Genomic DNA, 24,115 nt, shown 5'->3' with positions numbered 1-24,115 from the left:
CTTCCTAAATGCTGGGATTAAAGGCGTGAGATACCACCACCCAGCTGTGGGTTTTGGTGTTGTTGTTTTGGTTTGGTTTGGTCTTTTGGTTTCTCTGTGTAGTTTTGGCTCTCCTAGACTCACTCTGTAGACCAGGCTGGCCTTGAACTCACAGCAATCTGCCTGCCTCTGCCTCCCAAGTGCTGGGATTAAAGGCGTGTGCTGGTCGAATTCTCTGTTTTAAAACAAATAAGGATTTGGGTGCAGTGGATCATGCTGTACTCTTAGTAGTTGTAAGTCTGAGGCAGGAGGATTGTCACAGGTTTAAGGCCAGCCTGGGTTGCATAATGAATTCCATGCCAGCTGTAGTCACAGAGTGAGACTATCTCTCAAAACAACAAAGCTGAGAAGGGACGGAGTCCTTGGAGGCTTCAGTAAATCCTCCATCTAGGAATTAACTCCCCGAGTCCATCAATAGAGAGCCACATAAGTCGAAAGAGATGTGTGCCTCCAGAAGTCGTTAGCTTCCATGCCGGACCTCAACCAATCCTGGTCAGTAAGCCCAGGCTGCAGGACTCTGACCTAGGACGCCTACAGACTACAACTGACTGCCTAGCCAAGCAGTCAGTCAGTCGGCTCAGAAGCGCTGGGGACCCGGTACAACATCCGCCCTACAGAGAGGCCCCGCCCCGCCCCGTCACAAGGCCCCGCCCCATCACAAGGCCCGCCCAGTCACAAGGCTTCTCTGCGTCTCGCCAGCCGCAGGCGCAGGCCCAAGCAATCCGGCCGCCCAGCGGGTGCAGGTGCGGACGCACCGGCCATCACCGCGCGCGGCTGCGCAGCGGGCACCGTAGGCACCGGCCTCTGGCTCCCCGGGAGCGGTAAGTCCCCCGACCAATCCCAAGAGCGTGTCACCGTCGCAGCCCCCTGCCAGTCGGCCATTCCCCCCCGCACCCCCTGCGTTACTGAGCTAGGCCGCCTCGGGTCAGTTGGTTCGGACAGGACTCGCGGCTGGCTCGCCCAAACTGGTGGCATCATTGGGGGTGGGGAGCTCTGGCGGACCTGAGCAAGAGGGAGGGGGCGGCGCGCTGCTGCGGCTCAGACCCGAGGCCCCAGCGACCCCCAAGCCTAGGAGAGAGCCCATCCGCCTTCGGGGCGCGTTCTGTGGCCACCGCCCCCTCCCCCATCGTCCCCATCCCCCCGCTTTGTTCCCTTGAACGCCCTCTGGTCGCTTCCATCCTCCACACACCCCCGCACCCCGCTGTTCCTGGCGTACCCTACTAGCAGACACCTTAGCAGCCAATACAGGCCTGCATTCAGCACCCGAAGCTAGGAACATTAGGCCCTGTGCTTAGGAGGAGGGTCAGGGTTCCGGCTAGTCACAGATGGCCTGGGGATTTCCTGGGATAGAAATAGCCGCTAGCGCTGGCCCCTTCAAGCTGCTTAATAGGCGGGATGGGAAAGGGAGGGCCAGGGCACACCCCCACGCCTCCCTAACCACCGCGCCGCTGTCTCCAGACCCTTCGTAGCTGAGCTCTAACCCGAAAGACCTGCAGCGGTGAGAAGGCATCTCCCGAGCTACAAGCCGAAGCTGACAGCCGTCACTCTTTCTCCATCCCCCACCGCTAGGTCGATCTAGAGCAGCCCCTTCTAAGGGTCCACATCAGTTCCCCCCACCCACACCCCCGAGCCCCACCCAACGCTCCCTGCCTCCTGGTTCTATGGCTCCCTACAGCCCTGTACAAAGGTCATGGTCCAGCTTTTTTTTTTTTTTTTCCTCCTTCTTCTTCTGGGTTCCACAGCTGGTAGGGCTGTCACCGGTTCCAGTTTCTGAGACCTTAACTGTTCTCTTTTTCTCCTCTAGGGGGCAGCCACAGAACCCGAGGCCATGTCCCATGAAAAGAGTTTCTTGGTGTCTGGGGACAGCTATCCTCCCCCAAACCCTGGCTATCCTGTGGGGCCCCAAGCCCCTATGCCTCCCTATGTTCAGCCTCCATACCCTGGGGCCCCATATCCACAGCCCTCTTTCCAGCCCTCTGCCTATGGCCAGCCAGGGTATCCCCATGGGCCCAGCCCCTACCCACAAGGTGGCTACCCTCAGGGACCCTACCCTCAAGGACCATACCCCCAGGGACCATACCCACAGAGCCCCTTTCCCCCGAATCCCTACGGACAGCCACCACCCTTCCAGGACCCTGGCTGTAAGTGTAGGGAAAAGCGGGGGGGGGGGGGGGGGGGCAGGGGGCAGGGATTCAACTGCCCTCGAGGTACACTGACGCATCCTCTGTGCCCCCAGCACCACAGCAGGGGAACTACCAGGAAGAAGGGCCTCCGTCTTACTATGACAACCAGGACTTCCCCGCTGTCAACTGGGACAAAAACATTCGGCAGGCCTTCATCAGAAAGGTTGGGCCTGGCAAGTGTGTGGAGTGGGAGGAGTCACGGGAAGGCAGCTGAAGCGGGTCTCTGATTGGCTCCTTCCCTAGGTGTTCCTGGTGCTGACCCTGCAGCTCACAGTGACCCTGTCGACTGTGGCCATCTTCACCTTTGTTGGGGAGGTGAAGGGCTTTGTCCGGGAGAATGTCTGGACCTACTATGTCTCCTACGCCATCTTCTTCATCTCCCTCATTGTCCTCAGCTGTTGTGGGGACTTCCGGCGAAAGCATCCCTGGAACCTCGTCGCCCTGGTAACTCCCAAGCCTGTGTGCCCTGTTCCCCTCCGCCTGTAGAACAGGAAAGGGAGGTGCACAGGGTTGGACCAAGAGCAGCTCCACACACTCAAGGGTCCCCCATCTGTGATCCTCTTCTGCAGTCGATCCTGACCGTCAGCCTGTCCTACATGGTGGGCATGATAGCCAGTTTTTATAACACGGAGGCAGTCATCATGGCGGTGGGCATCACCACAGCTGTCTGCTTCACGGTGGTCATCTTCTCTATGCAGGTGAGGGGGGGGGGCCCTAAGGTGGGACCGTAGCCCCCAGAGCCCTCCACACCCACAGTCGCTCACCTTCTTCCCTTCCTCCCAGACCCGCTACGACTTCACCTCCTGCATGGGCGTGCTCCTGGTAAGTGTGGTGGTGCTCTTCATCTTCGCCATACTCTGCATCTTCATCCGGAACCGCATCCTGGAGATCGTGTACGCCTCGTTGGGCGCTCTGCTCTTCACCTGCGTGAGTGCTGGTGTTTGGGAGGCCTTTCCTGAGAATACCCGGGTGAGTGAACAAAGCGGTCTAATGCCAAACATGTCTTTACCCCCCTAGTTCCTGGCAGTAGACACCCAGCTGCTCCTTGGGAACAAGCAGCTGTCCCTGAGCCCAGAAGAGTATGTGTTTGCGGCTCTGAACCTGTACACGGACATCATCAACATCTTCCTCTATATTCTCACCATCATTGGCCGCGCCAAGGAGTAGAGCAAGCCCCAGCTCAGGTGGCATGGTTGGCTCAGAACCGTGCCCCTGGCATGACAACGCCATCTGTGCTTCCTGCTCTCTGATCCCCAGGCATGGCCTGGTGCAGAGGAGCCCTTCACACCCTCTTGTGTATGTACATTGCAAATACTTAATGTTTGGACCCTCCATGGCCACAGCATGGCCCTCTTTAGCCTTCTGTCCCTTGCTAAGGGCTAATGGGGCTGTGTTTCTGTGCCACCTCTGTCCACTCACTGTTGCATGAGCCCCCATCTGCCAGCCCATCCCAGGGTCTGGGATCAACACCAGGCCCCAGGGGAGAAGGATCACGCCAAGAGGTGAGGGTGCACGTCTTCCCTCCTGTCCCAGCTCCCCTGGCATAAAGTATACCCCCCCCCTCGCGCCGTTCCCTCCCCACCCTGCCTTCTTAGGGACATGCAGGATGGGGTTTCATTCTTGTGCTGAGCCCCAAGAGCAGAGAGGATGGCATGTTTCAGGGGAGGAACCTTTCACACTCACGCTGCCATCATTAAAATTCCAATAAAAAGGGTATCTTCTGCTCTCTGCTTTTCCTTGTCTCTCTTCTCTGCCACTTCCTCCGTGAGGTACGGAGGGGCTTCAGACACCCCCACTCCCTCCCCCCCACCCCCCCACCCCCACCCCCCGGTGACTGATGCTAAGTTCTGGACAGGCTCTGACAGCGGAGGTTGATGACAGTAGCTAACCCACTGTGCCTCCACTTATCCCCTGCCATCTTGCCAGCTGCATTTTAAGGTGTGTCTTGGGAATCCCGGGCTGATGGACAGGATTCCTGAGGCACACAGGTAGAGTGTCAGGTCGCACCATTTGGTTTGGAGTAGACTGGCTGTGTCTACCTCTACTTTCTGAGTATGGCACAGCGTAACAGTGGACGCTGTGAGTTCCTTCTGTCTCTACCCAGGACCAGCAGCACAGGGCCATTGGCACAAGCTGAAAGAGCTGAACAGAGGCAGCTCCCCCAGGCAGTCTCCTTGGCCTCTGGTACCCTGGCACTGCCAACTGTTGCCAGTTCCTCGGGCCTGCCTATTCTTCCTCCATCCTTTGCTCTTGCCATTTCATCCCCAGAGGCCTCATCCATCCATCTGAGTCCCTGGAATCTGGCTATGTACAAATGGAGTGAGTCCTCACCCTCCCCACAGCAGGCTCCTTGATACCTAAGTCTGGGCTCAGATCAAGCCCCTAGCCTCCTGAAACCCCAAGGTCAGGGTGGCCTTGGTTCTTGTAGGTTTCTTCTCTAGGACTCTGTACCCTGCTTGGCATGAGACCATCTCTGGGCTGCTGCTTCCCGGCAGTACCTGGGCGTGCTTAGTAAACTGGCATCTGTGCCTCGTGTGCATGTAGGGACCCGTACTCCACAAGCCACCCAGTGCCCACGGGTACCTCTGCTGTGGCCTATGCCAAGGCACAAGCACCCTCCCCCAAACCTGGGGTTTCTGTATTATCTCCCCAGGCCAGATGTGGCCAGCCCCTCCTCCATTCCATCTCATTCCTCCCCCGCCCAACCTCCTCAGATTCACCCATACCTTATTGCTACAAACCAGACTGCTGGATGTGAGCTATGGATCCCACAGCCCGCCTACCTAAGACCCCTCTACCTGGTCCCCTCAGGATGAAGCCAGTATCCCTCATCCTGGGATCCAGGCTCTGCCAACTGCCCTATGGCTACTCCAGCTACCGCCCTCCTCTCTCCCCCAGCCCTGACCTCAGACAAACTGAACCAAGAATTTTCTCCACGATGGGCTGCTAGGCTTGTTCTTGCTAGGAGCCGCTTCCTGGAGTCTGCCTTTGCTTAACAGCTAGCCTTCCCACCTCCCCTTCTGGCATTGCTGTGAGCAGATCCAGTCCCTCACCTAGAGAACTGTAGCGAGTTCTGTAAACATGCTCACTAGAAGGAAGCAACCGGAAGGTTTGAGGCTGTTGCTCAATGGCTGAGAAACTTGCCCAATAATTTGCCTAGCATGTGCAAGGGGCCTGGATCCCCAGCACCACAAAAACAAAGCCCCATGTCTGATACTAGCTCACAAATCCAGAGGAAAGAGACCATTCAGGTGGTTAAAAACGACTGTCAAGCAAGAGGGCAGGAATGGCCCAGGGATCATCACAAAACAAAGTGAGTAAGGGCAGTGTTAGCTCTGAAAATCCCAGGAAATCTTAGTTGGGAGAAAGGCTTTCTGGGAACAGCTAGGGCTGGTGGGGGGAGGGGGGTGGTAAAGGACAAACAGACTTGATAATGCCCCATAGATGAGAGATGCTCAGCAAAAGCTACTGGGTTTGGTTTTGAGTAGATAAGTTACAAAAGAAGCAATATCCCTTACCCAGATCTAACCAATGGGCAGAACATTCTCCACAGTTGAGTGGAGAGTGGGATATGACTTTCTCACGTACTCTGGTGCCTCATATTTGACCATGTCCCTTGGAGGGGGAGACCTGGTGGCACTCAGAGGAAGGACAGCAGGTTACCGAGAAGAGACTTGATGCCCTATGAGCATATACAGGGGGAGGTAATCCCCCTCAGGAACAAGGGGAGGGGAAAAAGGGGGAAATGGGAGGGAGGGAAGACTAGGAGGATACAAGGGATGGAATAACCATTGAGATGTAACAAGAATAAATTAATAAAAAATAAAAATAAATAAAAGAAAAGAAAAGAAGCAATATCTCTGCCTGGGATGGGTGGAGAGAACAGCAAAGGGAGCTGTTGAGGTGTGTTAGAGACTGAGAGCAAACAGTGCCTCCAACACACGGCCTTGCGTGTAAGCGTCAGGATAGGATAGCGCCAGGATAGCAGAGGTTTCTACCCACCAGAAGGAATGAATAAAACCCCAAGCTTCTGGTGCTACCCTTGGGGTCTGAGTAGGTAGAGGTGTTCATATTGGTCTGTGGAGATGGCTCAGTGGGTGAAACAGTGAAACACAGGAACTGTGCCCCCCAGATCTTGAGTAAAGTTGGCCATGGTAGCATGCCTTTGTCATTCTAGTGCCCCTAAGTCAAGATAGCTGACCCAGACGAGACTCTGTAGAAGCTTGCAGGCCAGCTAGCCTGGAGTATTCAGCAGTTAGCATCAAAGGGACCCTATCTCCAAATGCAAGGACAAGCAACCAAGTTGGTTCTCCGACCTATTTACACACAATAATGGCACGTAATACACATGACACGTGAAAATATATTTTACAAAGCTCTCAAGTTGATGCATGTAGTCAAATGGGATCATAGTGGAATCAAATGTGAGACCACCATTGTTGGTGTTCAAGTGAGAAAGAAAAGCATTTTTCCAGCACCTGGGATCTGGTCTGTCCTATCTGTGAGGTCTGGGTGCAGCTAGGAGCTGTCCTGGCACTCACAGATAGAGACACTCGGGTTGCTAGGAGCTGGTCTGGCCCCCGCAGATAGAGGCTTGATGTTCTCTTTAAACAATTTCACAAAATATTGACAGCAGACCAGGCCACTCTGTTACCGTGATGGGCCAAGAAAAACCAGACCCCTCTTAATCAGATCTAAACAGAAAAAACACAGGCATCGTTTAAGCTGCATTCTCTCTATGTCTGTGCTTCCACGGGTAATAATCCAACTTGGGCAAACCATAGATGTGCCCAAGTGGATTACATGCGAGAACACCGACAGGGTAAACTGCACTAAGGCCTAAAGAGGTGGTTAACTTTCCATCATAAACGCTTATTTGCACAAGTAATAATTAAATCTTGTTTTCAAGATTAATATCAGCATTTATGGAATAAAATGCTCACCTCTTCACCATATCTCCCACCCTTAGAGGAACATCATTGGTACCTGTTGTGAAGCACAGCAGGGCCTTAGCTCTAGGCTCCAGCTCCTTGAGGCCAGTTCAGATCCCTGCCCCCCCCCACCCCCCACCCCCCCACACACACACACCACCTCTGGCTCACCGGGGCTACTGTTCAACATCTCTAGGTTGGAAGCATCTTCAGAGCAGGAACCGTGATCTCAATTTTACACATAGCTCAGGTCCTAGTACAGAGCCTGGCACAGCACAGTGTCAATCAAACATGGAATGAATGAATGAGCTTTTAGCACGGCATAAACCACACAAGCACTGCCAGCATGCCTCAGGACATGTGACAAGGTGGTCTTTGTCTGAGCATCAGTGGGTGATGCCTCAGGAGTAAAGGGAGTAAAACTAAAGTACCACTAAAGGTGATACAGAGTCTTGTTTGCGGAAGGCACCCAATGGGAAGAGGAGAGAGTGCGCGGGAGAGGCATGGACTGAGCAAGGAGTCAAAGCTGAGGGGAGCCTGCTATAGGCTGGCAGCTCAAACGTCTGAAGTACATTGTGCAGGCAGCAATGGCTTTGAAATGGTTTGAGCAATAGGCAGGAAAACTGGTGAGGCAGACAAGGAGGACCAGCACGCAGGGACAGGAGGCGGTTAGAAGTGAAGAGGCAGCCGGGCATGATGGCGCATGCCTTTTATCCCAGCCCTCGGGAAGAGTGAAGAGATCTGGCATCAGTCCTGCAGACTCCCAAACTGACTCCCTTGTGAGGGGTCCAGATGCTACTCCCCAGGTCCCAGGGGCCTGTCCTGGCACCCAATCATTCCACAGGTGTCTGTGGGGTGTCAGCTACTGCCTCTGAGGCTCTGCAGGACACTGGAGACTTTTCGGAATGCCCAGACGCACAGATCCCTTCCTCCCTATTCCAACCTCTCAACTCCCATCTCTTTGATAACAGAGTGCTCCTCCTTGTGAGGCACCCTGCCCTCTGGATGCGATTCAGCCACATCTCTCTAGTCACTGCCACTTGTAGCCGGAAGGTTCTTGTGCGTCTATTCTCTTTGATCCTGCTCTGGCTACTGTTGCCCTGCCACCCAGCAGCTCCCTGGTCCAGGGATAACTCTAGCAAGTGCTTGCCAACCCTTCTTGATCCCAACTGTCATCATAACTTCTGAGCAGTTAAGTTCCATCTTTTGAACATGTCTCTGAGCTCGCCTTTTTCTCGTGTCATGCAGCCTCCAGCCTATCCTTAACACAGCCAACGACAGTCATTACCCGCTTTACCCCTTCTGTGCCTTCACCAAGAGGAAGAAAGGAGCTGACCTGAGCCCAGCTCCCAACCTGGACACTGTAAAATCGCTATGTAAAATGCTGTAAACCATTTAAACGTACATAATGAAGCAAGAATGCATAAAATACATATAAAAGGAGACCCCGCCCCCCAACTGTGAGAGAATAGCTGCAGCTGTGTAGTAGTTGACAGAAGTTGCCCCAAGGAGACTAGAATTCACGTTTGGGATCCGCAGGGAGAAAGTCCTTGTAAGATCTTGGGCTCTTGTCTAGAAATCTGAAAAGCTCCAACTGGAGGCAGGGGTAAAGCAGCCAAAACCACAACCCAGGCTCCACCCATCTCTGCCCAAACAGTTATGGGAAATTAGTCCACTCCCTGTGCCTGGCAGTGGATGAAGTGAATTCTTTCAACAACAACAACAACAGCAAAAAGATACTATCTGTCATTTCATTAGTTACTAGGGATTTCAAAATATAGGATGGTCTGGCTAACAACCAAGAGTCACATGACAGGAACAGACCTAGAGTGATTCTAAAATGGAGAGAGAAGTTCTTTAGTACAAACATGATTACTAAGGAAAAATACACGTGGAAACAGTAAAAAGTAGAATATGGAAAATTCCACCTACTATTAGATTCTATAACAATAACAAGAGTCCTCCAGGCTTGGTGGCGCACGCCTTTAATCCCAGCACTCAGAAGGCAAAGGCAGGCAGATCTCTGAGTTCCAGGCCAGTCTGGTCTACAGAGTGAGTTCCAAGACAGCCAAGGCTTCACACAGAAACCCTGTCTTGAAGAAAAAAAATAAAACAAACAGCTGGTAGATCCCTGTGAGTTTGAGGCCAGCCTGGTCTACAAAGTGAATCCAGGACAGCCAAGGCTACACAGAGAACCCCTATCTCAAAAAAAAAAAAAAAAAGAAAAGAAAGGAAAAGAAAAAGAAAAAAGGAAGAGGAAGGAAAAAACAAGCAAACAAAAAACAAGAATCAAATTGAACATTAAAATGTTTCTTTTTAAGGTTAAGTCTCGGGGCTGGAGTGATAACTCAGAGATTAAGAGCATTTGTTGCTCTTTTTTTGTTTTGTTTTGTTTTTCAAAGTGAGTTACCTGAACTCAGGTGGAAAGATGTAGTGCTAGGTGTGGACTGCTCAGCTGATGGGGCACCCTCTGGACACCCAAGGTGAGTGTGCTTGGTATGTCCTTCTGGGGCTAGGGTTTTTGTTTTCACACAGTTTTTATTTTTATTTTATGTATCTGAGTGTTTTGCCTGCATGAATGTGTGTATACCACACGTGGGTAGTGCCCATGGAGGCCAGAAGAGGATGTCACATCCTTTAGAACTGAAGTTATAAACTTATAAGCCAACATGTGGGTGCTCAAACTGACCTGGGTCCTCTGCAAAAACATGAAGGGCTCTTAGCTGCTGAGTCATCTCTACGGCCCTTCACATGATCTTGGTGGACAAAGTTAAACACATAAATACAAAATAGGCCAATTGTCCCCAAATACATCAATAGTGCTGGAACCACTTTGTATCCCAAAACATAACAGCAAAAATTATTTAGTGATTTACTCTTTTAACCAGCTTCTCCAAAAGCACAACAGTCCCAAGTGTACCGGACAAAAGATACATGTAGTCATCCCTGTGAAAAAAAAAAGTGTTGCTGGGCAGTGGTGGTTCATGCCTTTAATCCCAGCACTTGGGAGACAGAGGCAGGAGGGTTGCTGTGAGTTCGAGGCCAGCCTGGTCTACTAAGCAAGTCCAGGATAGCCAAGGCTACACAGAGAAACCCTGTCTCAAAAAACCAAAAAAAAAAAAAAGGTAGCTTTTGTTCCAAGGACCCAAGCAGACAAAAAACCAGACCTCTATCTGATCTACAATGGTGAGGATGAGGACTACCCTTAGTGGGTGGGGCCAAGAATTGACCAGAACAGAGTTTGGGAGTTGATTGGCTAAAGCAAGTATCCATCATTACCTCTCAAAGAGCCTTAATAGTGTTTGTCAGAGATCCAAGCGCTTCCCAAAGTTCTAGGAAGTGGTTTTGGAAAGGTCTTTTTTTTTTTTTTTAACTTTATTCAAACCTATCAGAGATTAATTCCCAGGCTGCAGGAAGTGCTGCCCTAAGAGTCCATGAAGAAGCCAGGCTTCCTCAGACCAACATCTGCCCCTGGGACCTGGCTGCAGCCCAGCTAGGGACACATGACCTGGAAAGGCAGCCTCCAGCCTAAGATCACGCACAGGCAGGCCTGCATAGCTGCAGGGTAGGATGGCAGGCCTACAGGGCGGACTTGGCTCCTGTGCCTGCCCTCCTGTGAGACGGAGCTCACTGACCTGGATCAGAATAAGCTAGTGTAGACCGTGCACCCTCAGAGCATTTCAGGATTCCTTCCCCACCCCCTATGCCCCATCCCCCACCCCCAGGGAGGCCGATAGAGAAGCTGAGTCTTAGAAGTCCATAATCATTATTGGGGTGCATTTATACTCACCTATACTCCCTTTAGGTAGCCAAATGTAGATGCTGTGAACCCCACTCACAGAGAGGGAAGTGACCTCACACTTCCGGGCCTACGCGGCCAGTGAAATGCTAGGCTGCATCTGCGTGGAAGCACCACTCCTCAGACTGTCATCATCTTAGTCAGCGTTCTATCCCTGCGAAGAGGCGCCATGACCATGCTAACTCTTATAAAAGAAAACGCTTCATTGAGACTGGCTTACAGTTTCACTGGGTTTAAAATGACGGCACTCAGGCAGACATGGTGCTGGAAGAGGAAGTCAGACTTCTGCTTTCAAATCCCGGGGCAACAGGAAGACACCGCCATCAGGCCTGGCTTTAGCTTTTGAAAACCTCAGAGGCCCACCCCAGTGGCCAGTGCTCCAACAAGGCCACACCTAATCCTTTCCAAACAAGGCCACTTCCTGATGACTAAATGACTAAGGGCCTGTGTGGGCCATTCTCACTCAACCACCACGGGCAGCTGCCAGATCCTCTATGTTCACAGAGATTTCCTGATGGAAACTGCTTTTGAAGGTCTCGTTACAACTGGGCTGAGCTGAGACTTGGAGAAGAGGGTCCCTCAGCAGCAGGCTCGCCTGACAGCACCCTCCATGCCTGTCCAGGCTTCATGGATTCAGACGTCCGTGTCTGACGTGACAGGCCTGGCCCACTGTCCTAGAGTGAGAGAGGAATGAAGTTCAGGGGACACAGGTGTGGCTTGGGGAGGGCACACCACCCCGGGCAAAGAAACGGCCTGAGGAACAGTGAGAGCATTAAGGAAAGGGACCGGTACCCAAAGATGTGATAGTTCAAGAGGTCTTGACTTTACTCTAGAACCAGGAGCAGAGACAGTGCCTGGCAGCAGGCAGTGTTCATTTGCACCAAGAACCTTCAGAAGTGACAGTAATGAGTTCAAGGGACCTAACCGACCGGCTGTCCCGCACCCAGTGCCTCCAGCCAGCGAATAAAAGCAGTGGCTTCCTTCACTGCAAATCCTTCGGCCCTTTCACCTGTGTACACAATACACAGTGCTCAGATCGGCCTATAGCATGGCTTTCAGCTTCCCCGACTTGCATTCCATCTTCCTGTGGCTATTCCCGCCTCATCGCGTGGGTCTCCTTGAAGATCTTCAAAAAATTACCAAGCCTGGGTCTTTGTACTCTCATTCTCTTAGTTTATACTGTTATTCCCTTAGTTTGAAAAGTTTTGTCTTTTTAAAAATATATTACTTACATGGACTGGCTCTCGCTGTGTAATCCTGGCTAACCTCTATGTAGACCAGGCTGGCCTCAAACTCACAGAATCTGCTTCTGCCTCCCTTCTGCTGGGATTAGAATTAAAGGTATGCACCCCACACCCGGCCTCGGTCTTTGTTGTTTTGTTCTTCGAGACAGGGTTTCTCTGTGTATCCTTGGCAGTCCTGGGACTCACTCTGGCCTCTGACCAGGCCGGTCTCGAACTCACAGAGATCCTCCTGCCTCTGTCTCTCCCAAGTGCTGGGATTAAAGGTGTGCGCCACCACCACCTGGCTTTAAAAAATAACTTTAAAATCACTTTATTTTTGTGTTTTGGGGTATTGCATTGGGGCCACTGCAGACAAGTGGATGTCAGAGGACATCTGCAGGCGTTGGTTCTCCCCTTTCGCCATGTGAATCTTGGGCATCGGGAAGCCTTCCCAAGTACTCTGTCCCAACAGCAGTCTCCTCTGGGCCCCCTTTTCTGCTTTCATGCCTGTTCATGATGCATCATCCACCTGCCACATAGACACAGTTATCTTTTGTCTGTCTGTTTGTTCGGTTTTTTGAGACAGGGTTTCTCTGTGTACCCTTGACTGCCCTGGACTCACTTTGTAGACCAGGCTGGCCTCGAACTCACAGCGATCCACCTGCCTCTGCCTCCCAAGTGCTGGGATCAAAGGCGTGCGCCACCACTGCCCTGCTCTGCAGACAGGGTTTTTCTATGTAACAGCCGTGGCTGTCCTGGACTCACTCTGTAGACCACGCTTGCCTCAGACTCCCAGAGATCTGCCAGCTTCTGCCTCCCGAGTGCTGGGATTAAAGACGCGTGCCACCACACCTGGCTCTATAGTTATTCTTTTATCTGACTATTGTCCTTCTGCTAGAAGGTGGGTCCTACGGCAGCAGGAACTCCCTGTGGGGTAGGAGATGGCTCTTGGTGCCTGCTGTGGACAATGACTTAAGCACAGCCCTCTCTGGAGCCACAGAACAAGCCCAGTGCCTGCTGCAGAGGAATAAACTGTAGCATGAAAATGGTCACTTAGTTCATCACCGTTACCCACCCATAACTAGCTTTTAGCTCTCAGGCCTTGGACCAGAGAGATGGCTCCATGGTAAGATGCTTGCTGTGCAATCATGAGGACCTGAGTTCAAATCCTCAGAGTCCACATAGAACTCAGGACATGGTTACACACAGCCCTGTAACCCCAGCACTGTTTGGGGTAGGGCCAAGAGGGTCACTGGAGCTAAAGTTCAGTGAGTATCTTGTTCGGGCTTCTATTGCTGTGACAAAACACTATGAACAGGCTGAAGAGATGGCTCAGAGATTAAGGGCACTGGCTGCCTTTTCCAGAGGTGCTGAGTTCAATTCCCAGCAACTTCATGGTGGCTCACAACTGTCTGTAATGGGATCTGATTTTCTTTTCTGGTGTGCATAAAGACAGAGAGCACGCGAGTACACACACATATTTATGAACAAAAAAACTTGCAGGGGGGAGAAGAAGGATTTATTTTGGTTTATACCTTGTAGTCTGTCATCCAGGGAAGTCCGGGCAGGAACCTGGAGGCAGGAGCTGATGCAGAAGCCGTGAAGAGGTGCTGCTTATCGGTTTGCCCTTTATGACTTGTTCAGCCTGCTTTCTTATACACCCCTGGGACCACCTACTCTGGCATGGTACCTTCCATATCAGTCACTAATCAATAAAATGTACCTCACACTTGCCCATGGCCAAACCTGGTGGGAGTATTTCTTCAATTGATGCACTCTTTTCTCAAGTAACCCTAGCTTGTGTTAAGTTGACATAAAAACCAGCTGACACAGTGAGACACCCTGTCTCAAGTGACTATGGTGGAGAGCGATAGAGGACACCCAGAGTTCTTCAGCTTTCTCTTGTCTCTCAGCTTTCTCTTGTCTCTCCTTGAGCATGCGCGTGCCAGGCATGGCTAACATCTGTCCTCTTCTGTCTTCCCCCAGCCAGGCTGGGTGAGTATGAGAGGCAGAAATCAGGCTGGGGGTGGGGATGGGGGTTCAAGTGTCCCCCTTAACTTGCAGTGTGGCCACTGAAGCAGTCCCTGCAATATAAACCGAGTCAGAGGGAGGGTGAGGCGTCCGACTGCTCACAGGTGTATCCTCCAGAACACATCACGCGCTTGGGGCCTGTCTGGCTCCAGCCTGGCTCCAGGTCTACAGTTTAATGAGAAAGATGCGTTTAGGGCAGAGAGTGCCAGCTGTTTTACTCACATTGCCTTATCTTCTGCTCCCAGGGACAGCAAGAGGAAGGAACACTGTCATCCCTTCGAAGAGATGGAAGCCTGGGGAAGGTGCAGAACTAGCACAGACCCAGAGTCAGGAATCGGGCACGTAGCCCTGAGCACGGCTGCTGATGGGAGAATAACAGGTCTGATGGGAACTGACCAACTTAGAGAATCCAAGAGGCATCACACGGCACGAGTTCTGATGACATCATTACAGGAAGATGGAGATGGACGGCATGGGTCTGAGGCTGGAGACCTGGAGTTTGCTATGGACTGACAGTTTATGGTTTTTAAAAGCAGTTATTGAATCAGCAACAACGCAGGAACATTTCCAAGGCCCCAAGGCCTCACAGAACGTCCTGGTCTCTGCCTTAGCATTCGGCCCCAGCCCTTTTAGGAGGGATAATCGTGGGGATGTGATCCAGGTCAAATATCCCAAAATCTCTGCTTCTAGGCAAGATCTCTGGAGACTTTCTTTTTACTTTTTCTTCCTCCACCCCCCAACCCTTTGTTTGTTTGTTTGTTTTTGTTTTTTTGAGACAGGATTTTTTTCTCTGTGTAGCCTTGGCTGTCCTGGACTTGCTTTGTAGACCAGGCTGGCCCTGAATTCTCAGCAATCCATCTGCCTCTGCCTCCTGAGTGCTGAGATTAAAGGCGTGTGCCACCACATCCAGCAGGATTTTTTATTTTTATGTACCCTCTGTTTTCCTAGAACTAGCTCTGTAGACCAGGCTGGCTTCGAACTCACAAAGATGAAAGTGCCTCTGCCTCCAGGTACTGGGATTAAGGGGTCTGTGCCACTGCAGTCTGACTGCAGATTTTTCTCCCTAGCAACAGGGCCTTGCACAGATACACAGATGCCCTGACTCTCCTGAACGTGATACGCCTTTCCAAGATAGTATAGTAAGCTCACAAGTATGATCCCGGGATTCAGGAGGCAGGAGGATTGCTTTGAATGTGGTGCCATTCTGGACTGCATAGTAAGTTCCAAGCCAGCCAGGGAGAAGACACTGCTGTCAACAAACAAACAAAATACATGTTTTTTTTTTTAAAAAGAGGACCTAGTGAGCCAGGTGGTGCACACCTGTAATCCTAGCAATCAAGGAGTCAGCAGGCAAGCAGATCTCTGTGAGTTCCAGGAGAGCCAAGGTTATATAGAGAAACTCTGTCTGGGGTGAAAAAAAAAGAGCACTAGTTACTGCCTCCTCTAGTCTGCCAGTCAACACAAGATCCACCCTAGCAACTGCTGCCATTCTGTCACACCAGTCCCACTTTTAGCTTGCCAACCTTCAGCCAGAGAGGGGTAAGGAAGGAAGTCTCTAGAACATGGCTCATATGGAACAGACTGCCTGCATGTCACCTGTGGCAAAGCACTTAGGAAACAACTGGCTGCAAAGCCACTGTCACCGGATGGGTGGTGATAGAGCACGCCTTTAATCCCAGCACCCAGGAGGCAGAGGCAGGAGGGCCTCTGTGAGTTCAAGTCCAGCCTGGTCTACAGAGCGGGTTCCAGGACAGCCAGGGCTACATAGAGGAGGCCTGTCTTGGAAAAAAAATAAATAAAAATAAAACCCCTGGCAAGAACGTGTACTAGAGAGGTGCCGAAACCACTTCCTTACAGACCTAGTACTGTGGCACTCCCTGCAGACACCCTGTCAGAAGTCTACTGAGCATCTGAATTGTAAATCCCCCTTGTCTGCAGCTGGTGTAAGCAACTGGTCCAGACCAGATCTGTGCTTCCAGAGCATAGTTTTGCAGGAGGCAAATCAGGCTTCTCTGATTGGCCTTTTTGAAGACAACCAACCTGGATGCTACCCATGCCAAATATAAAGCAATTATGCCATAAGATCGCCACCCAGGCAGCACACCACATACATGGGGAATGTGGGGTAGAATCCAGTAAAGGCAGGGCATGGTGGCACATGCCTGCAACCCCAGAGCTTGCGGGGTAGAGGAGGAAGATCAGGAGTCAAAAGCAAACTTGAGCCTAGTCTGGGGCTACATGAGGCCTTGTCTTGTTATGGCCAAATTTTGGGAGACTCTCCGAACAGATCACCCAAGAACCAAGTCCAAACGACACAGCAGATGCAGGGAAGTCTCAATTGAAAGGAGTTTTGATAGGTTTTTCTTTGTTTTTGTTTTTGAGTTTTTTGTTTGTTTGGTTTGGTTTGGTTTGGTTTTTGGCAAACCAAACTTTGGTTTTCGAGGCAGGTTCTCTCTGTGTTAGCCTTGCTTGGCTGTCCTGGACTTGCTTTGTAGACCAGGCTGGCCTCGAACTCACAGTAATCCACCTGCCTCTGCCTCCTGAGTTCTGGGATTAAAGGTGTGTGCCGCCACGCCCGGTTTATAGGTTTTAAACAAAGAAATAGGTTTTACAGTATATGATTGGATGGCATTTGGGCAGAAAGGCTGCAATCAGGAAATTACAAACCTTGGCACTTTGTGGTTGGGTAATACCACTTTGTGGGTAGGGGCAAGTTGGCCTATAGAAAAGATTGGTTGAAGCAGTCATGGGGCATTAGGAACTTTGGCCTGCCTTCTCCTAATTGGTTGTTGCTATGTGCCAGACCACCTGCTGGTTAGCTTGACCAGCACAGAGTATATTTGACTTTTTCCAAGGTGAGCTGATTGTGTTGCTAGGGAATATTTTTCTGTTCAGATTAGTTTGTGGTTTTCCTGGAATCTGGGTTCAGCCCTTGGCCAGGTTTAACACAAAATGGAGTTTCTTTTTCAAGATGGAGTTTGTCTGGTCCTTACAGTCTCAAACAAATAAGTTGCTCGTTGCTGCTAGGTTTTGCACACTTTGGACATTTGCACTCATTCACACTCTGATCAGAGGAAGGCTTTGTCTATTCCGAGCCCTCCACCTGCCCAGGGTTGCTTTGTCAATTTTCTGTGGGTCTGAGGCACTAGCACAAGTCATGAGGCCCTGTCCCTGTCAATAGTACATATCCGCCCAGGACTTGATCCGATCCTTACACATTCACTTAAGTCTTCCCTGGCTACCCATAGCTAAAGTTACCCTCTGGTCTACACACACACACACACACACACACACCATACAAACACTTACACATATGCATGTACATTATACACACTTGTGTATATGACCTCACATGTATATACACATGCACACACAAGTTTTTTTTTCTAGGCAGTGCCAGCATTTTGATTTTTTTTATTATTTATTTATTTTGGAGACAGAGTCTAACTATGTAGCCATGGCTGACCTGGACCTTCATATGTACACTAGGTTAATCTTTTTTTTTTTTTTTTTTTTTTTGGTTTTTCGAGACAGGGTTTCTCTGTGTAGCCTTGGCCATCCTGGACTCACTTTGTAGACCAGGCTGGCCTCGAACTCACAGCGATCCTGCCTGCCTCTGCCTCCCGAGTGCTGGGATTAAAGGCGTGCGCCACCACCGCCCGGCTACTAGGTTAATCTTGAACTCAGAAATCTGTCTGCCTTTGTCTCCCAAGTGTTGGGATTAAAGACATGTTGCCATCGTGCCTGTTAGATTTTTTGGTTTTTTTGAGACAGGGTTTCTCTGTGTAGCCTTGGCTGTCCTAGAACTCACTCTGTAGACCAGGCTGGCATCAAACTAAGAGATCCGCCTGCCTCTGCCCGCCAAGTGCTGGAATTATAGGTGTGCGCCACCACACTTGGCATAGATTTTTTTTTTAGGAAAAAAAATTTAAAGATTTCTTTATTTATTATGTATACAGTTTCCTGCCTGCAAGCCAGAAGAGGACACCAGATCTCATTATAGATGGTTGTGAGCCACCATGTGGTTGCTGGGAATTGAACTCATGACCTTTAGAAGAGCAATCGGTGCTCTTAACCTCTGAGCCATCTCTCAGCCCCGGCATAGATTTTTTTAATGTAGTAGTCCTGGCTATCCTAGAGCTCACTTTGTAGATCAGGCAAATCCCAAACTCCCAGAGATCCATGTATTATCTCTTCCTCCCAAGTGCTGGGATTAAAGGCATGTGCCACTGTACTCAACTAACATTTGGGGCTTTAAAAAATAAAGTACTTATCTCTGTGAGTTCGAGACCAACCTGGTCTACAAAATGAGTCCAGGACAGTTAAGACTACACAGAGAAACCCCATCTTGAAAAACCAAAATAAATAAATAAAATGCTTGTTGATTGCTGAGAGAGAGAGAGAGAGAGAGAGAGAGAGAGAGAGCGAGAGAGCGAGAGAGAGAGAGAGAGAGAGAGAGAGAGAGAGAGAGAGAGAGAATGAGAATTTCAATTTATGATAGTGTTCTCTTAGAAAAAAAAAGAATAACAAGTTACTCATACATTTCTGAGCCCCTTCTATGCACCAGCAGGGCCTTTGTGGCCTCTGGAGCACAAAGCAGGGGATCATATGACTCTTCTGGGATGTCTTTCTGAATCTATCTTCTGAGTAGAGACTCCTTTCTTTTCTTTTTATTTATTTATTTATTTATTTTTATTTTATTATTATTTTTTTAATTTTTATTTTTTATTTTTTTGGTTTTTTGAGACAGAGTTTCTCTGTGTAGCCTTGGCTGTCCTGGACTCGCTTTGTAGACCAGGCTGGCCTCGAACTCATAGTGATCCACCTGCCTCTGCCTCCCGAGTGCTGGGATTAAAGGTGTGCGCCACCACGCCCGGCGCTGAAACTCCTTCTTTCTGATGCAGGTATCAGGGTACTCCCTACTGGCAGTTGTGCAGAAAAGCTGCAGTAAAAGAGGGGGCTGGAGGCTGGAGAGATGGCTCAGAGGTTAAGAGCACTGTCTGAGCCAGGCTTGGTGGCACAGCCTTTAATCCCAGCACCTGGGAGGCAGAGGCAGGTGGATTGCCTGGTCTACAAAGTGACTCTAGGACAGGCAAGGCTACACAGAGAAACCCTGTCTCGAGGAAGAAAAAAAAAAAAAAAGCACTGTCTGCTCTTCTAAAGGCCCTGAGTTCAATTCCCAGCAACCACAGGGTGGCTCACAATCATCTATGGTGAGATCTGGTGCCCTCTTCTGGTATACAGGCAAAACACTATATGTACACATAATAAGTAAATCTTTAAAAAACAAACAAAACAAAGCATCACCAACAAAAACAAAACAAAAAATGGGGGAGACGGTAGCTGAGTGGAACAGAAGTGTGGACAAATTCTTCCCAGAAGCCCCTGACATCGACCACAGAGTTACAAGCAGCTATTTCAGGCAGGATCAAAGAGGTCACCTTACCAGCATTGCTCAGTTGGTCATGGACAGTATAAGGCAGCTCCTCACAGGATGCCTCTCAGCATACCATAGCCCGTCCGTGGGGAAGGAGGGAGAGTCCTAGGTGAGGGGGGCTATGGACAGGCTCCAAGACAGAGCCCAGTTCTTTAGCAACTTTAAATTTTGCTAAATTAAAAAAAAAAAAGTTTAACAAGTTTTCTGAAGCCACAAACATTCCAAGCCGAGGCAGGAGCAGAGATCCCCGAGGGCTCGCCAAGGTGAAATGCTGAGCTGAATCTAATAAGGCAAATTTGAACGGGGACAAACTGTGCAAACCCAGTGACCGGAAACCAGAGGGAGTAGATCTGACTCAGCATGCAAGAAGGGACAGCACTGAGATTTGTTCCCAGGGACTTATAAAAAGCCTGTGAGAAATGGAAAACCCTGAGTGAGCGCTGGGAGGTTCCTATCCACTCGGCTGAACCTCCAGCTGCCTGCAGTCAAACAGCTTTAACCAGGAGCCCAGGCAAGCTAGAGTGACGACAACACACTGGATGACAGCTTCTACTCCCCAGACCTCACTTCCTGAATGCAAGATCCGGATGGACTGGAGTAAATTTTAGATAAATCCCATTCCAACCTTCTAATACTTTCTGCCCCCAAATCAAACCTCACTAATTTGGGTACCAAGAGACACTTTGGTTTTGTTTGTTTGTTTGTTTGCCTGTTTGTTTGGTTGGTTGGTTGGTTTTGGGGGTTTTTGTTTGTTTGTTTGTGGTTGTTTGTTTTTTGTTTTTGAGACAGGGTTTCTCTGTATTGGCTTGGCTGTCCTAGACTCGCTTTGTAGACCATGCTGGCCTTGAACTCACAGAGATCCGCCTGCCTCTGCCTCCCGAGTGCTGGGATTAAGGGCGTGCTCCACCACACCCGCCCTGCTCCAAGAGACACTTTGTAAACACAACATAATAAAGCTAACAATAAGGAAAAGGCAATGGACAGGAAACAAAAACAGAAAGAGCAGTGCTGGTGAGACAGCTCCACTCTCTCAGAGGACCTGAGTTCGAATCCCCAGCACAGCTGTCTATAACTCCAGCTCGATTAACCTGTTTTTTAGGATCCCAAGTGCGGGATCGGAAGGGTCTTGTGAAAGAACATGTGAGGTTAATCCACTTGAAGACCAACCACCTCCTGCAGGAGCTTGATTGTTGCCAGCTGAAAAGATCCCGTGAACAGACTCTGGGAGGAGATATATAAATGAGCCCAGAACTAGAGGTGAGGCTTTTTGGAGACGTCAGATAGTTTTGGCTGTTTGTTGCTTTACTTCGAGATGAGCTCGAGGGAAGGCTTCGGGGCTCCAGCTCCTGCTGAGGTTCCGGGTTCTGGTTACTCCAGGTTCCAGCAGAAGAAATCCTGCTGATTACGCCAGGAGAATCGTTCCTTGGAACTGATATCCTTACAGTTTTGTTACTGTGTTCCTTAATCCTCTTTTACTATTGTTTTGGCTAGTTGGGTTATAAGTGACGTACGCTCGGTTAATAAGTTGTAATAAAATATATTGGTTAAGAAAATTGAGCCTACAAGGGGATCTTCCTCTAACTTCTGTGGGCACCAATTCTACCTGCACTCACATACACACACACACACACACACACACACATCCTATAAAAATAGTAGAAAGAGCCTTTAATCCTAGCACTCAGGAGTCAGAGGCAGGTGGATCTCTGTGAGTTCAAGGCCAGCCTGGTCTACAAAGCGAATCCAGGACAGCCAAGGCTACACAGAGAAGCCCTGTCTCGAAAAAAAAAAAAAAAGGGTAGAAAGAGCATATGGTCATCAGTAGAAAATGAAGGAGGGCGTGGCCTGGTGCCCTGGGACAGTCTGGGTACCCTTCAAGGACATCCCCTCTCTACACTGTAGCTCCTTGTAGAGGCTGGACGCTGCGAGACAGGGACCAAGGTCTACCCCGGGCACCCAACTGCACAACGGAAAGGCACTAGAGAAGGAAGTCAGTCCTACCCACAGCTTCACACAGCTAAACCCTGAGAAAAGAAAGCTACGTGTGCTGCCGTCTCTGTCTTACCTTCCCACTCACTCCCCGGGCTTGTGAATCCGGAGTTGGCCCAGTCGCTCTACCCAAGCAGCCTTCCATGTGTCACCAGTGATGTCCACATCAGAACGGATACACTTCCTGTTTTATCTCGTCCAACTTCCTAGAAGCATTAGATAACATTGGTGCTTCAGAGCCTTGAAATGTTCCCTTGTACGCAGCTTATCGAACTTGGCCTCCTTGAATAGCCCCACCCATCCATCCCCTGTGGCTTTCTGCAGACTTTGCCCTGGTTCTTGGAGGCAGAATGGACCAATTCCTGGCTGATCTCATCCACTCATTCGCCTTCACTTGCCACTTCGGATGCCGATGACTGTCACAGCCCATCTCTCCAGCCCATGCAGCGTGTTCCGCTCTGAGCTTCATGGCAGAAACCACCATCTCACTTAACATCTCCAGGATCTCGTAGCACACCTAGACCCAACCAGGAATTTGCTCCCGAAACTTGACCTTCCTCTCTGTTGGTTCGGTACCACCGGTGACTACTCCATCACCCATGCCAGGCACTCCAAGGCCATCCCTGCCCCCGCCCTTGTCATCACCCCTAAGGCCACTCCGTTCAATACCGCTAACCGCTCGCAATCTCTCAGCCCTGACCACTTTCTTCACCATCCACCTCCAAGCTACCATGTTGCTCATTTGAATGGCTGCCATGGCCTCCTTCCTGCACACCATCCAGCAGCCTTCCTCCTCCAGTAGGCTCCACGTTCCCCCTTTCAAAGCCCTTCTAAGTCCACATCACTTTATTTTTTTTGTTTTGTTTTGTTTTTGTTTTTTGAGACAGGGTTTCTCTGTGTAGCCTTAGCTGTCCTGGACTCGCTTTGTAGACCAGGCTGGCCTCGAACTCACAGAGATCCACCTGCCTCCGCCTCCTGAGTGCTGGGATTAAAGGCGTGCGCCACCACCGCCCGGCTCCACATCACTTTATTGACCTGGGCCCTCTGCCCTTCTCTAGCACACGTAGGTTTGCTCTTCTCATCCATAGGCCCAGCCTCCTCCCCCATGGCCTCTGCATAAGTTGTTCCTTCTGCTGGATAACTCTTCCCACACCTGATATTTATTATTTCAACTGTCACTTGCTCAAGGAAGGCTGCTAGGATCCAGTTGCATCTAACTCACCCACAACCCCATTTCTTAGCCTTTATCACAGGGGTGACTCAACATTTTCATGTGCTCATTATGGTTGTTCAGTTCATAGTGGTTACTTATGACTGGCACTGTATCTCCAGTTCCTAACACAACGTCTGCACAGATAGAAGAAAAGGCCACTGGGACACACACACACACACACACACACACACACACACACACACACACACTGGTCTTTGCATTCCAGTTTTTTGTTTGTTTGCTTTTCGAGACAGGGTCTCTCTGTGTAGCCTTGGATGTCCTCTACTCCTTTGTAGACCAGGCTGGCCTCAAACTCACAGATATCCTCCTGCCTCTGCCCCTGAGTGCTGGGATTAAAGGCATACACCACCACGCCCAGCTTTTGTTGTTGTTGTTGTTGTTGTTTTGTTTTGTTTTGTTTTGTTTCAAAGATACAGTGCTCTGCCTGCTTGTACCCCTGCAGGCCAGAAGAGGGTAACAGATCACATTATAGATGGTTGTGAGCCACCATGTGGTTGCTGGGAATTGAACTCAGGACCTCTGGAAGAATAGACAGTGTTCTTAACTTCTGAGCCACCTCTCCAGCCCTTTTTTGTTTTTTTAATTATGCAGTTTTGTGTTTTGTTTTTTGTTTTGTGGGGGGGGACTTGTTTTTTGGTTTTTTGTTTTGTTTTGTTTTTGTTTTTTGTTTTTTGTTTTTTGCTAGAAAGTCCGTCAAGTGGCTGGATGAGGCCCACCTATAAGATTAGATTAAATCTCCTTTACTTAAAGTCCATCATGTTAACCACAACTACAAAATACCTTCACAGCCACGTCTATGCCAGGCTGCTGACCAAAGACATGAGCGCTACACCCTAGACTATCCAAACTGACCCATCAAATGGAGCCATCACAGAGGACATCAACTCAAAGCCTAGACCCACGGTAAACTTATTGTCTCGCGCCAGCGGGCAGCCCAGCAGACACAGTCCATAAAGTTAGAAAGAACAATCAGGAAACTTTGTCCTTGGTCCTTAGCTACTCTTGTCCTTGAGGCCAGGTGACTTAGGATTACAGCATGGAGTGTCAGAGGCTGGGGGGGAGGCCCCCCCCCATTGTGAGGTCCAGATGGAATACTTAACTGACGCTGACCCCAGCCTTGGCTGATCTCCTCTTCCTCAGCTCCACCCTCTGTCGGAGTCTGCCAACTGGAACCTGGTCTGGAACTGAACTCGGCTTCTCCTCTCCTTGAGCCATGGGAGAGGTTTGAGAGGAGATGACCACGGAGCGG

General features: G+C 50.1%; 1 protein-coding gene and 1 long non-coding RNA gene across 3 annotated transcripts; one reads left to right on the top strand and one right to left on the bottom strand.

Annotated features, from left to right (window-relative positions):
• Positions 1–706: 706 nt before the first annotated feature.
• On the top strand, positions 707–3,953 carry GRINA (glutamate ionotropic receptor NMDA type subunit associated protein 1). Of its 2 annotated transcripts, XM_084748947.1 has the most exons (8): positions 707–860; positions 1,498–1,538; positions 1,846–2,180; positions 2,276–2,385; positions 2,466–2,666; positions 2,792–2,920; positions 3,006–3,149; positions 3,240–3,953. In XM_084748947.1, the coding sequence occupies exons 3-8, from the start codon at positions 1,868–1,870 to the stop codon at positions 3,387–3,389; spliced, it is 1,047 nt and encodes a 348-aa protein (XP_084605073.1). In that variant the 5' UTR covers positions 707–860; positions 1,498–1,538; positions 1,846–1,867; the 3' UTR covers positions 3,390–3,953. The 2 variants fall into 2 exon arrangements, with proteins under 2 accessions (XP_084605073.1, XP_084605074.1); XM_084748948.1 differs by lacking the exon at positions 1,498–1,538 and having other exon boundaries at positions 707–861.
• A 6,994-nt stretch (positions 3,954–10,947) lies between these two features.
• Positions 10,948–24,103, bottom strand: LOC311580225. The gene is made up of 3 exons (XR_014773397.1): positions 23,977–24,103; positions 21,709–21,838; positions 10,948–11,626 (listed from the first exon to the last, which is right to left on the bottom strand). It is a non-coding gene; the product is annotated as an uncharacterized lncRNA (long non-coding RNA).
• Between the last annotated feature and the right edge of the window lie 12 nt (positions 24,104–24,115).

This window comes from Acomys minous (genome assembly GCF_964271855.1).
Source record: "Acomys minous genome assembly, chromosome: 12".
Classification (NCBI taxonomy): Eukaryota; Metazoa; Chordata; class Mammalia; order Rodentia; family Muridae; genus Acomys; species Acomys minous.
This window is presented reverse-complemented; position numbering and strand designations above follow the sequence as displayed.

Excerpts from the sequence above, each read along its gene's own strand:
- GRINA (XM_084748947.1), top strand. The coding sequence starts at position 1,868 with ATGTCCCATGAAAAGAGTTTCTTGGTGTCTGGGGACAGCTATCCTCCC. Across the intron at positions 2,181-2,275 it reads ACCCTTCCAGGACCCTGGCT|CACCACAGCAGGGGAACTAC; the intron begins GTAAGTGTAGGG and ends CTGTGCCCCCAG. Across the intron at positions 3,150-3,239 it reads GCGCTCTGCTCTTCACCTGC|TTCCTGGCAGTAGACACCCA; the intron begins GTGAGTGCTGGT and ends TTACCCCCCTAG.